General features: G+C 32.4%; 1 protein-coding gene across 1 annotated transcript in view; it reads right to left on the bottom strand.

Moving 5' to 3' along the window:
* Nucleotides 1-3,662: 3,662 nt before the first annotated feature.
* LOC114334951 (uncharacterized) overlaps nt 3,663-13,733 on the bottom strand; it is a 71,902-nt gene continuing 61,831 nt past the window's right edge. The window contains exon 5 of the mRNA XM_050658618.1: nt 3,663-3,944. Within this exon, the coding sequence (XP_050514575.1) occupies nt 3,686-3,944 (259 nt within the window). The 3' untranslated portion in view covers nt 3,663-3,685. The remainder of the gene's footprint in view (nt 3,945-13,733) is intronic.

Below are 13,733 nucleotides of genomic sequence, written 5' to 3'. Positions count from 1 at the left end.
GAGAGGTGAATCAATGGGCAATTTTAGACATACCGTAAGTTTTTGACGGTGCTGAAAACGAAAATGAGATTTATTTTGAATTTGATGTGGGGGAACATTGTCAAAATTGCAATTTTACCCTAAAAATAAAAAAATAAATAAATAAAATCACGTTTTTTTGCGTTTACCTCGCTACAACTCTGTTCCATTTTAATATTTTTTTTTCTGAAATTTTTACAGTATATAGGTAGTAGCTCTTACATTTTTGAAGACAACGATACCTGTTTAAAGCTTTAATTTTTATTCTGATAAAGGTTATGGATTTTTCAAAGGAAAAGGTGCGGATTTATGCATTGCAAAGTTTAATCGCAAAAGTTGAGTGACGAAATTGAAAACTTAGCCTTTTAGTCACGTTTATGTTAAAGTAGAGAGTACGAAGAAGTTTTATGGAGAATTTTAGATCAAAATGTTATATAGAAAAAAAATAGTGCAACTTTTATTATCGACATTAGAAATCCCCAATGTAACGGTTATTTTTCGAGATACTGAACATGGGCGGTGAATGGCTAATCTTGGTCTTAGATTATGTTTTTTCCGCTCTTGAAAACGAAAATTAAATTTATTTTAAATTTTAGCTGGGGAAATATTGTCAAAATCGCAATTGTACCCTAAAAATAAAAAGAAGTGAAATCACGCTTTTTTGCGTTTTACTCTCTACAACTCTGGTTCATTTTAATATTATTTTCTAAGGCTTGCATATTATATGTTGCTCACTTTTTTGAAGACAATGGTATCTATCTTAAGCTTCTAGTATTATTCTGGTAAAAGTTATGAATTTTTTAAAGTACAAGGTGCAGATTCGTGAATTGCAAAGATTAATCACAAAAGTTGAAATTTGTCTTATTAATCACATTTATGTTAAAACATACAGTACAAAAGGAGTCTTCTGGAAAGTTTAAGTTACAAATATTTTATATAAAAACAATGGCGCAACTTTGAATATAGACGTTATAAATACCCAAAATAACACTTATTTTTCGAGACACAGACCATGGGCGGTAAATTTTGGTCTTATTTTATGTTCCCGATGGTGCTGACAATGAAAAAGAGGTTTATTTTGAATTTTATGTGAGGAAACATTGTTAATATCGCAATTTTAACCTAAAAAAAATAATAATGAAGTCACGAATTTTTACGTTTAACTCGCTACAACTCTGTTCTATTTTAATATTTTTTTCTGAAATGTCTACAGCACATATTTCTCACCTTTTTGAAGACTATGAAAACAACTGTAGTCTTTTAGTCTTTTCTTCATAAAAGTTAAAAATTTTTAAAAATCAAAGGTGCAGATTCCTCAATTGCAAAGTTAAATCGCAAAAATTAAGTTACAAGATGTAAAACTTATCTATTGGATTAAGTTTATGTTAAACCATAAAATTCAAAGAAGTTTTATGGGGAGTTTTATATCTAGATGTGTTATAGAAAAAGATGGTGCAACTTTTAATTTTAAGAAAAACGTGGTTTAATTTTTTTTATTTTTAGGGCAAAATTGCGATTTTGACAATGTTCTCCCACCTAAAATTCAAAATAAACTTGATTTTCGTTTTCAGCACCATCAAAAACATAAAATTAGCCATTCATCACCAATGATCAGTATCTCGAAAAATTAGCGTTATTTTGGGGATTTATAACGTCGCCGTTAAAAGTTGCACCATTTGTTTTCTATAAAATATTTTAATCCAAAGCTTTCCAGAAAACTTCTTTTACTCATGTTTTAAAAATAATTAATTTTACTTTAAAAGATTTATAACTTTTACTAGAATAAGACTAAAAGCTTAAAGCAGAAACCTTTGTCTTCAAAAAAGTTAGCGATATTATAGTGTACAAACTTTAGAAAAAAAATATTAAAACGGACCAGAGTTGTACGAGCTAAACGCAATAAAACGTGATTTCATTTTTTTTTTATTTTTAGGGCACAATTGCAATTTTGACAATATTTCCCCACCTAAACTTTAAACTAAATTTTATTTTCGTTTTTATCAGGGTCAAAACCATAATCTAAGGCCAAAATTAGCCATTCACCACCGATTGTCAGTATCTCGAAAAATAAGCGGTATATTGGGGATTTCTAATGTCGACATTAAAAGTTGCACTATTTTTTTCTATAAAAGATTTTGATCTAAAACTTACCAGAAAATTTCTTTGTACTCTCTATTTTAACACAAACGTGATTAAGTAGCTAAATTTTAAACTTCGTCAAACAACTTTCGCGATTAAACTTTGCAATGCACAAATCCGCACCTTTTCCTTTGAAAAATTCATAACCTTTATCAGAATAAGAATAAAAGCTTAAAACACATATCGTTGCCTTTCGAAATGTTAGAGCTATATAATGTAAAAATTTCAGAATAAAATCATAAAACGGAACAGAGTTGTAGCGAGGTAAACCCAAAAAAACCTGACTGTATTTTTTTTTATTTTTGGGGTAAAATTGCGATTTTGACAATGTTCCCCCACATGAAATTCAAAATAAACCTCATTTTGGTTTTCAGCACCCTCAAAAATATAAAGTATGAATAAAATTAGCCATTCACCCCTCCGTGGTCAGTATCTCGAAAACTAAGCGCTTTTTTGAGGGTGTGTCGCTCGTGTAATAGCTAAAGAGTTAGTTGATCTATTTATCACTTCCTTAGTGCAGTACAGTTTGGTGAATCAAATTCACCCCGCGGGTAGATATCTAATTATAATGAAGTGCCGTTTAAGGGCTTTTATTTGTTCAGCACATATTCAGCACATATTTAGCACATGTGTAGAGCACAGTGTTTTGATTTCAATTTTTTTTATTTTTTTTCTTGAGTTATTTCTGTTAAGGTTTTGTCTTTTTTAAACAATTTTATATTTTAATTTATATGTATATCATTAAAAATGCATAAAAAATTAAGGCCTCATGTTTTTTATCCCTATATATTAATATAAATATTTCGTATGTATTCAATGTGATATTAATAAATGTGGTGTATAGAATACACCGCGCGGGTAGTTGCGCGAGATTCCGGAGCGCGGGTAGTTAAAGGTTAAGGTCGTATGCTTATGGAAATCAAATGGGAGAAAAACAACTTAAAATAATCTGCTATGCAAACGAAGCAATATTAATCTCCCAAAGGAAAGATGAACAATGTATGCCCACCGATTTATTAATATAACAGCCAGAAAAGTTAACATTTACAAAACAGTCATAGGGCCAATAATGAGCTACGCAACAGAAACAATGTCTTACAGAAAAAACAAAAAAATACTAAAAACAGCAGAGATGAAAACCTTTAGAAAAATTGATTGTAAGATACTATTGTACAGAAGGACTATCAAGAACAGGGTAAGAAATAGAAAAATATAATATAACGATCATATAAGACAATTGATAACAAATAGAGTAGAAAACACGACAAAACACGGTTCCTCAATGAGATGATTATCAGTGGGAAGAGCACGAAAACAATGGAACAACAACTTACTGGAGATACATTGAAAACAGACAGTGTCATGCCGATAGAAAACAAAGAATAAGACGAATAAGGTGGTATGTATACTTTACTGTAAAAGCGCGAGCGTAAGACTTTCCAGGGATTGGTTTTATAGGAATTGTTTGTGTTCCATATTTACGGTTTATAAAAATTAATAATAACTTATAACTTCAATATTGAGATATTTAATCAGGACTGTGGATAACAATATCTAAAGACAACGGTTTAGTTCCATTTTCTGACATAACACGTACGTGGTAGTAGGTAAGCATTAAACATGTTCCAGTTCTACAAAGATCAGCCGCAGTATCACCAAGAGTTAGCAGTGGGCCATAATACTTCTGTCTTATCTTATTCGAAAGTGTGGATGCTGCTACTGTATAACTCAAGCTGGTATATACGTTGGATGCTAACCAAATCATAATTTTTTCATTGTGTCGTAGACTAAAATGAAATATTTGTTAGATAATATGCAGCGTGTAACAATATAACGAACGATTCGTATTTATATACGACTTTATTAATTTATTTATACATGTTTTCTTTTACAAACTCTAGCTTAAACTAAACTTATTTACAAAATCCGTTCCTATTTATAGCCCAGCCGTTATTTCTCGAATATTCTGCCCATCTCTAGTTATTGTCCCCACATTCGGAGAATTGATCGTCTTCCGCCCCGCTTCATCGCGTCTTATCTAGAAAGATCGACGTGAAATGCATGTGTGGAGAAGGGACCTGTTATACGAGGGTCGGTCAAAAGTTATCTTTTGTTACAAGTGTGACAAAGCCAAATAAAATAAATTCATTCTTTCGTAAACTGGCGAGTTTTAAGGAAAAATCCCGAGATAGGTCGATTTTTATTTTTAAATTTTGATTTTTTACATATTATATCATACTAGTGACGTCATCCATCTAGGCGTGATGAAGTAATCGATGATTTTTGTGCGTAATCTAGGTGTCGTGTACTGGCTTACTTAAAAGGTTATTTAATTTTCTATTCAGTAAGATAAGCAATAACAAAATTATTTATGCAGGGTGTCCAAAAATTTTTTTTAATTAAATTAATTAACACAAAAAGAAAAATGTATGTAAGTTATTTAATTCAAATACATTTTACTGCTGCGAGAAAAATTTTTATTTAAGGAGAATGGCGCAAAATGTCGCCTGTTGAAATGTTCAATGTGTTTTAAACCTATTAATTTTTTTCGAATCCTGAGAAAACTAATAAATATTTTTAAAGAATTTAAACGCAGAATGAAAGATTACGTTATTAGGTACTGTGGACCGAAAAATCACACTAAATTTTCTTATTTATTTTAACCCCTTTAACCCTCGTAAGGCGGTGCGGGGTGCAGCTGCACTCCAGACCTCGTTTTTCTCACCTATCTTTTTTAATATTTTTCTTTTATTTTTGTCATTTTTTTATTCGCAATAAATTCAACTTTAAACGTATTCCACAAATTGCAGCATTTAAAACTCTTTGCGTTTACGTGCTTTTTTGGAAAAATGACTGTAGGGTGCAAATGATGAAAATTTCATATCCTGAATTGGACGTTTCTGATGTTCCACCTGGATCTAACAGAGCTACGGGACAAGGTCGGTGTTACTTATGTCAGAGAAAAAAGACCGAAAGTCCTGGCATAACTGTATTATGTGTAAAAACTTTGTGTTGCTCACTCTGTGAAAAATTTCATGTGTTTGTCCTGCAACGATAACATTTTATTTTAAAGAAGAAATGAGTACGTTGTAAAATTTATCTTTCATAGTATAATAAACAAGTCCTAATTATCTTTCACATTCATTTATCCGACGTTCACATATAAAAAAATGTATATACAGATGGGGTGCAAATGCGCCCGCACCGTTGTTTACATAAGAATCTAAGCACCGCCTTACGAGGGTTCAGTAATAATATAATATTTCATTCTGCGTTTAAATTTTTCAAAAATATGTGTAGGATTGTAAATAGTTTACCTTATATTTTAAATTCCCCTGTATATCATTTTTCTTAATTATTAGTGCGAAAACGGGATAAGAGTTTCACACATATGGACCTACGTTGGCACAGATGGGTGGAACTAATTGGGGATTACGAAGGTAGCGGACTACTTTTAACCTTATATTTAAGAATAACATTCGCCACTGTGAACCAAATTTTATTACTAATAGGGATCGAAATTTATTGCAGTAGAATTTTAATAGTTTCGGATTTTAAGCATAAAGAGGGGAAGACAGGAGGCTGTTTTGGTTGTATAGTCAGTCGATTGTAACATCACAGCGACGACAGACGCGCTCTTAGATACTTACAAAAGACGAATTAAGACGGGTATTATATTGATTAGACGCAAATTATCTATAAATACATTTCGTTTTTGTAAGAATAAGAACACGTAAGATTTTGGTGGCAATTACACACTTTTACACTTTTACATTTCGTCAATTTAATAGTATACAATAATTTAGTCATCTATTTTATTAATTAAAACTGTTAAACATCAAACGGACTTTTACTACGATTGTCTTTAAAGAAAACCTACATATGTATAGTTTTCTCAGGATTCGAAAAAAATGAATACATTTAAAACACATTAAACATTTTGACAGGCGACATTTTGCGCCTATGTCCTTAACAAGTAAACAATACTATTCGCTCAAATTCATTGTTCAAACTGCCACCCAACTGCCTCTTGATAGTTTAAACGTCTAATTTATACCAAAAACAATGTTTATTTGTGAAATAAACATTTTTTCTGATTTCTGAAAGCAGTAAAATGTATTTCGAATTAAATAAATTAAATACATTCTTATTTTGTCCTTCTTGATGGAGTGTAATCAAAAGTATTTCTTATCCATCTATACTCTTACATGCACCTCATGTGCCCATGCCATCCCCTTTTCCGACCCGGAACATCCCTGGGCGTGTTCATTAGTGAACGATACATAGGGATATTCCGCGCGGTCTATAAGTAAATCTCAAGAAGATTTGCATAAGCCCTGCTATGCTATCCTCACCTTCCTAAGAGCGGAAAGGAGGATAGGGGAGATCTTGGAGTGCAACGAAGGTTGGCAATCATCATTGCTATTCTAACTTTTGACACTACAGCCCGAAAGAGTTCAGTTGAGCTGCCTCCAAACCATTTTCTGAGATTTTTTAGCGAGGACATTTTTCTTCTACCTATGCTACCCCTTCCTTGAATCTTTCCCTGCATTATCAATTTTAGGGGTTCATATCTGTCACCACGTGTTATATGACCCAAGTATTGAAGTTTTCATGTTTTGATGGAAATCCGGTGTCTCCCTGCCGTTCCCTATTCTTTTTAATACTTGTTCATTGGTTATTCTGTCAATCCAGGAGATTCTCAGCATTCTTCGATATGTCCACATAAAAGCTTCCAATCTATTGAGACATTGTTTATTAAGAGTATTTTCTTTTCTGATCTTGTCCAAATATTCCATAGCTTACCATTTGTTTGGCATTCTTTCACTTACCAGTACTTTTCATCTGCTTTTCTATTTTATCTACAGTTTCTAGATTTTCGTCTTATCATGTATATGTGCTGTATCCCTTTTATATGTAATAATAGCTTTAGCTGCTAACATAAACTGGTCAGACCCACATTCGGCACCCAATAAATTTTGATTCTGTGCTTAATATTTTGCACACTCAAGGAAATCATAGTTCAGATCGTTCTCTTTTTGATTGTTTACACATAGGTGTGAATCTAAGAAGAAATATAGATTGGATGTATTTATCACTGGAATAAACACTATTGAGGACCCTGATGTACCTATTAGGCTACTGATTATGTTCAAAATAAGAGAGCCAAAAGGAACTACAACGTTAACGGGATTTTATTGTCTCATATGGTCAACGGATCCCTATATTTGAAAAAACCGCAGAGTGTTACCATTTAAATGGGTGCGTCTTTGAGAAAGGGGTGAATTAGTCCCTAGGCACAGGGTGAATTAAGGTGAGTTCCATTCACTTTTGGTACAAACACTTCTGCAGGAATATTGTTCCAGAATAAATTTACTATCGAAATATCATATTTTAAAGTCAAAAGTATTTTTTTTTACAAAAATACATTTAAAAGAAAAGTAAGAAAAAAACACGAAAGAAAGCAATTTTGTTTTTTGCCCCATAATTTTTTCACAGGGATATTGGTATAGGCATTGTTTCACCGAAAAATAATTTCCATCTTTCCTCTTTAAAATGACGTTTGGTAGAGTCTCTAGAGTTTATAGTTTCCGAAATAGGATTTTTCAAAGTTTGCCGCTCACAGAATATTTGAGCCATTTTCCCCATTATTTCGCGAACATTGTTCTGTACGTTTTTTTCTACGTATTTCTAGGTATATATGCAATGATACATTTAGTAGACAGAAAAGTCAATTACCTTTAAAATGGTCTACTGTATAAGGTCGTACGACTATTTTTAAACAAGTTATGCTTTTTCAAGATTTTATACTTTTAATGATTTTTGATATATTTTATGGTTATTTTTTAAATTTCTCATTATGATTTTTTTTCTTGTACATTTAGGTCGGTGCTGTCCAAAATCCCGACAGGCCAAAATCCCGACATGCAACAATCCACGCATAAGTAAAAATTCCGAATTTTGTTTAATACTTTTAATACAAAATACTTTTGTTTAGTAACAACAAATAAAAAACAGATGGCCATAAACAAAAAACAAGAAATAAATGTAATTATATGTTAAAAAGAAACTTATCAAACCTGTCGGGATTCTGGCCTGTCGGGATTTTGGCCTGTCGGGAGTTTGGGGTAGACCCCATTTAGGTATATACATTCTGGAATAAAAAAATCTTATTTTCTTTACTTTAAAATGGTGTATTTCAATTACCACTACGACTATTTTTAAACAAGATATCCGTAGGATATCCACGACTATCCGTAATTTAAAAAAATTTTTAAATTTTTTTATTTTTTTTTATTAGAAGAATATAATTACATATTGTAACATAGTTTTTAATTCCAAATAATTTTTCTTAATAACACTTTTCGATATTGTGAAATATAAAGATACTTTACTCTTGAGTGAAATTCATATTGTTTAACATACCTCGTAGACTATTGATAAAATTTTATATCTGATGATTACATCTTAGGTTTTAGACTACGCAGAGCATTTTATAAAGAATAATTTTTTTTGTAAATTTAATAATAAAAAGTTTTCCATATGGTTCCAACTTAGTGGGACGTATTGCATGTGTATATGTCAAATTTTTAAAAAGCATATCTTGTTTAAAAATTAACCTAAAATTTTTTACAATGCACCATTTTAAAGTAAATAAAATAAGCTTTCCTTTTTATTGCACAACGTATATACCTAAATATACAATCAAAAAGTTATAATGAGAAATTTAAAATAATCGTAAAATATATCAAAAATCATTGAAAATATAAAATGTTGAAAAACCATATCTTACTTAAAAATAGTCATACGGCCTTCTACTATAGACCATTTTAAAGGTAATTGACTTTCCTTCCTACTAAATGTAACATTGAATATACCTAAAGCTGCGTAAAGAAAAGTTGCAGAACAATGTTTGCGAAGAACAATACAAATGGCCCAAATTTTTGTGAGTAGCGAAATTAGAAAAATCATATTTTGGAAACTAAAAATCATACAGACTTACACCAAACGTCATTTTAAAGAGGAAGGATGGAACTTTTTTGTCTGTGAAGCAACGCCTATACCTACGTCCCCGTGGAAAGGGCAAGAAACAAAGATGCTACATTTCGTGTTTTTTTCTTGCTTTTATTTTAAATATGTTTTTGTAAAAAAAATATTTTTGACTTTAAAATGTGATATTTCGATAGTAAATTTAACCTGGAAAATTTTTCCTGTAGACGTGTTTCTACCAAACGTGCATAGAACTCACCCTAATTGGCTCTACGCCCAGGGACTAATTCACCCCTTTCTCAAAAATGCACCCCTTTAAATTGTAGCACTCCGCGGTTTTTTCATATTTAGAGGTCCATTGACTATATGAAACAATAAAACCCCGTTAACGTTGTAGTTCCTTTCTAAAATACATAATCAATAGCCTATATGGGAGATACACGGTACGTGATATCGCCAGTATAAAAGGAATTTCATACGGTCTAACAGAATCTGTTCTCACATTCATCAAAAGCCAAGTACAGCTTGATAATGATGTACATACACATTAAAGGAACGCGTGTCTTCGGAGATAAGAAACTTTTACAAAGATAGATACCTTTTTACCTAACCTACTAAAAAGCAAACAATCTCTAATGAAAAGGGAAACTGGTTTCTTAACTAGTAAACAGTGTTTCCGATTAGCTCTTAGTTTTTATCAAAATTAAGGTGGTTTTACTTGTTAGAAAATTATCAAAGTTGGTATAATAGTGTATTATATAGTGCTTAATCCGATTTTGGGATCAAACTGTAAGTTAGATCATCTTTATTACTATTTTTTAATCAACAAACAGTAAACAACGGTTATAAATACCAGTAACGAGGTAATTAAGTAGCTTAATTACTAATGAACCTGTCCAAGCACAAGGGCCGTAATCAGGCAACATAGGCCCAATATGCAGGAAATTTCAGAGGAGAGATCTTCTGAACTTCAAAATTCTCAAGATGTCATTAATCCATCCAATCAATCAAAATTATATTCAACCGCTCTGACTCAACCTAACAAAAAATTCGCAAGCAAAAACCAAGCCATTTTATTCAATTCACTTCCAAATACAAAAATTGAAGATTATTTAAATGCCATAGCAACTAAAGTCGATCCCAATAAAATTCTCGCCATTTCCAGGATTGTAAATGATCGTATTTGCGTATATTTTACTACTGAAGAAACAGTCACCGAATTTTTAAGAACAGATAATGGAACAATAGTAATCAATCAGGAACGTATCCAAGCCAGGAAGTTAGTCACACCAAGCGAAAAACTGATAATTTCTAATGTCCCCCCATCAATACCTCACAGTATTATAGAGACTCAACTACAAAATTTTGCAATTCATCAAATAACTCCATTGGATTTTCTAAGAATAGGTACAACTAACTCTTTATTTAAGCATATCTTGAGTTTCCGACGCTATACTTACATTTCTCCTAAAAATCTGGAAAATATTCCTGAGTCTATATTAATTAACTATGAACAAATCAATTATCGAATTTATTTTTCACTTGAAAAACAGTCTTGCTACATTTGTAAAGAACAAGGTCATCTAGCCTCTCAGTGCAAAAAAAATACAAACACTCAAACATCTATCGAAAATTCATCACCTACTGCTCAACCAAATTATATCCAAAATTGCCACCCTATCATAACAGATGCTCAGCCAACTATCCATCCTTCACAATCTTCGCAACAATCCACCAGTCCACAATCAAAAGAAACAACCAATACTTCTCTATTTGATTCAAATCCCATTCAAACACCTATCCAGCCAGATAATGTTGAAATGAATAATCACAGCCAAAATCAACCTCCTACACCCTCTGACACTCAATCGTCTAAACGAGCGGTGTCAGAAATAACGTCTCCTTCAACATCAGTAGACCAGAACCCATTTAAAGAACCTCTGCGTAAATCTAAGAAAGCAAAAACTATTCCTGAAGATAATAAGACTTTAGAAGAAGATCTTATTAAATGCACTAGTTCTTTTTTCCAAGATAATTCTGACAACGGATATTTAACCCAGGAAGAACTAATTGATTTCTTTGAAAATGCATACGGCTCTGCAGATCCTCTCAGCATTGCAAAAACGTATACAGAAGATATCGAAGGACTACTCAATTTTTTAACTAAAATCCATCCAGCATTAACTCCCAAGTATCTGAAAAGTCGCTGTACAAGATTAAAAACTAAGATTAATAAACAGCTATTATTATCCGCTTTCTCTACTGATCACAGTGAATACAGCAGCGACGCCTCTGCTGAAATTTAAAACAACATTCAACTGTATACTGCAATGGAACCTAAATGGGTATTACACCCATTTAGAAGAACTTAAATTAATTATAGCTAAGTTTAAACCATCTGTAATATGCCTACAAGAAACCCACTTCAAAGAAGATAACTGTCATAATTTAAGAAACTATACTCCGTACTATAAGAACAGAATAACTGCTAGCCATGCTAGTGGGGGAGTAGTAATATATGTCCATAACTCATTTAATACCGAAGTAATACGTTTAAGAACTGAGTTGGAGGCAACAGCAGTATCTATAAAAGGCCCCCACAAAGTCAATATATGTAATATTTATTTTCCTCCGAACTTAGACCCGTCCATAAAAGAAATAACTGAACTCTTCAATCAAATTCCAGAACCGCGTATTATATTAGGCGATTTTAATGCCCACAATATACTTTGAGGAGGTAAAAAAACAGATTCCTTGGGACGTAAAATCGAACAAATTGTTACAGATTCTAATATGAATATCCTTAACGATGGAAGAATCACAAGGTTCAATATTTCCACCGGCAATGGATCCCCAATAGATTTATCCCTCTGTGACCCTGTCTTACAACCAACTCTGTCGTGGGATGTGACATCCCATTTGCATGGAAGCGATCATTTTCCTATCCTAATTACGAACAATAACCATATCTCCTCATCAATTCCATCCAATAAATGGTGTCTGAAAAATGCAGATTGGTCTCTATATTCCTCTTTAATTTCACAAAAAATTTCTCAGTTGGTTCAGCCCTTTGATACAGACATTGATATTAACTCCAAAGTACTCCATCTCGTACAGTTTTTAACGTCAATAGCTCACGAGTCCATAGGTTATTCAAAATTTCCAAAAAAACGTGCTCCAGTCCCGTGGTGGAATTCCCACTGCGAAGCAGCAATTAAAGAGTCAAAAAAGGCGTTTTATAAATTAAGAAGGCACCCAACTTTAAATAACCAGCTAGAATTCAAAAGATTAAGGGCGTATTGTAGATACACCTTAAAGAAGAGTAAGAGAGAAGCCTGGGAAAATTATGTATCATCTTTAAATTCATCTACCCCGACTTCTGAGGTTTGGCAAATGATAAGCAGAATGTACGGGAAAAAATCATTTAACACCATTCATTACCTAGAACATCATAACCATATTTATTCAACTAAGCAAGAAATAGCCTCCGTACTAGCAAACGTATACCAACAACATAGCAGTGACGAAAATCTATCTACAAGTTTCCTAGCCCATAAAAATAAATTTAATAATGCATGTATAAATCTTGATGACCACAATAATTTACCTCTAAATGCCATATTTACGATGGATGAACTGTTAGAAACTTTAAACAAAGTTAAAGACACTAGCCCAGGGCCTGACAACATCCCTACGACATTTTTAAAAGCTATGCCAACGGAAGGAAAACAATATCTTTTGGATCTTTATAATTTCATTTGGACAAATAATGTTTTCCCCATTGATTGGTACGATTCCATTATTGTACCAGTTCTTAAACAGGGCAAGAATAAATCGGACCCAGAGTCTTACCGACCAATCTCCCTAACATCTAATATGTGCAAAGTACTTGAAAAAATGGCAAGCAACCGACTAATGTGGTACCTAGAAGATCGACAGCTACTTAGCCCTATACAAAGTGGATTTAGAAAGTCCAGATCTACATTAGACAACATAGTGGATATTGAATCTGTAATTCATGAGTCATTTGGATGTGGTCAAGAATGTCTGGCTGTATTTTTTGATATAACGCGTGCATATGATACAATCTGGAGATCAGATATCATAAGAATCCTGTCAAGTTGGTCGATTAAAGGAAATATTATCAAGTTTATTAATAATTTTTTATATAGGCGAAACTTCAAAGTTCGAATAGACAACTTTCTTTCAGACTCTAAAATCCAATTAAACGGTATTCCTCAAGGGTCTACTCTTAGTGTTGCACTTTTCCTTATTGCCATCAATGACATCGCTAAGTCACTTAGCCCATTAGTCAAAGCCCGTCTATTTGCTGATGATCTTGTTATATTCTGTCGTGGTAAAAATATATCAACAATGACGACCCATATACAGCAAGCCATTTACAAACTAGAGAATTGGTCGAATACTACTGGCCTAGAATTTTCACCCACTAAAACGAAAGCAATGAGCTTCAGTAAAACTCCAAAGAAACAAGTAAATCCACCGAAACTCTTCCTAAAAAATTTACCAATAAAGTATTCAGAATCGATCAACTTCTTGGGAGTAAAACTGGATAGCCGACTATC

The sequence above is a fragment of the Diabrotica virgifera genome, chromosome 8, assembly GCF_917563875.1.
Source record: "Diabrotica virgifera virgifera chromosome 8, PGI_DIABVI_V3a".
Lineage (NCBI taxonomy): Eukaryota > Metazoa > Arthropoda > Insecta > Coleoptera > Chrysomelidae > Diabrotica > Diabrotica virgifera.
This window is presented reverse-complemented; position numbering and strand designations above follow the sequence as displayed.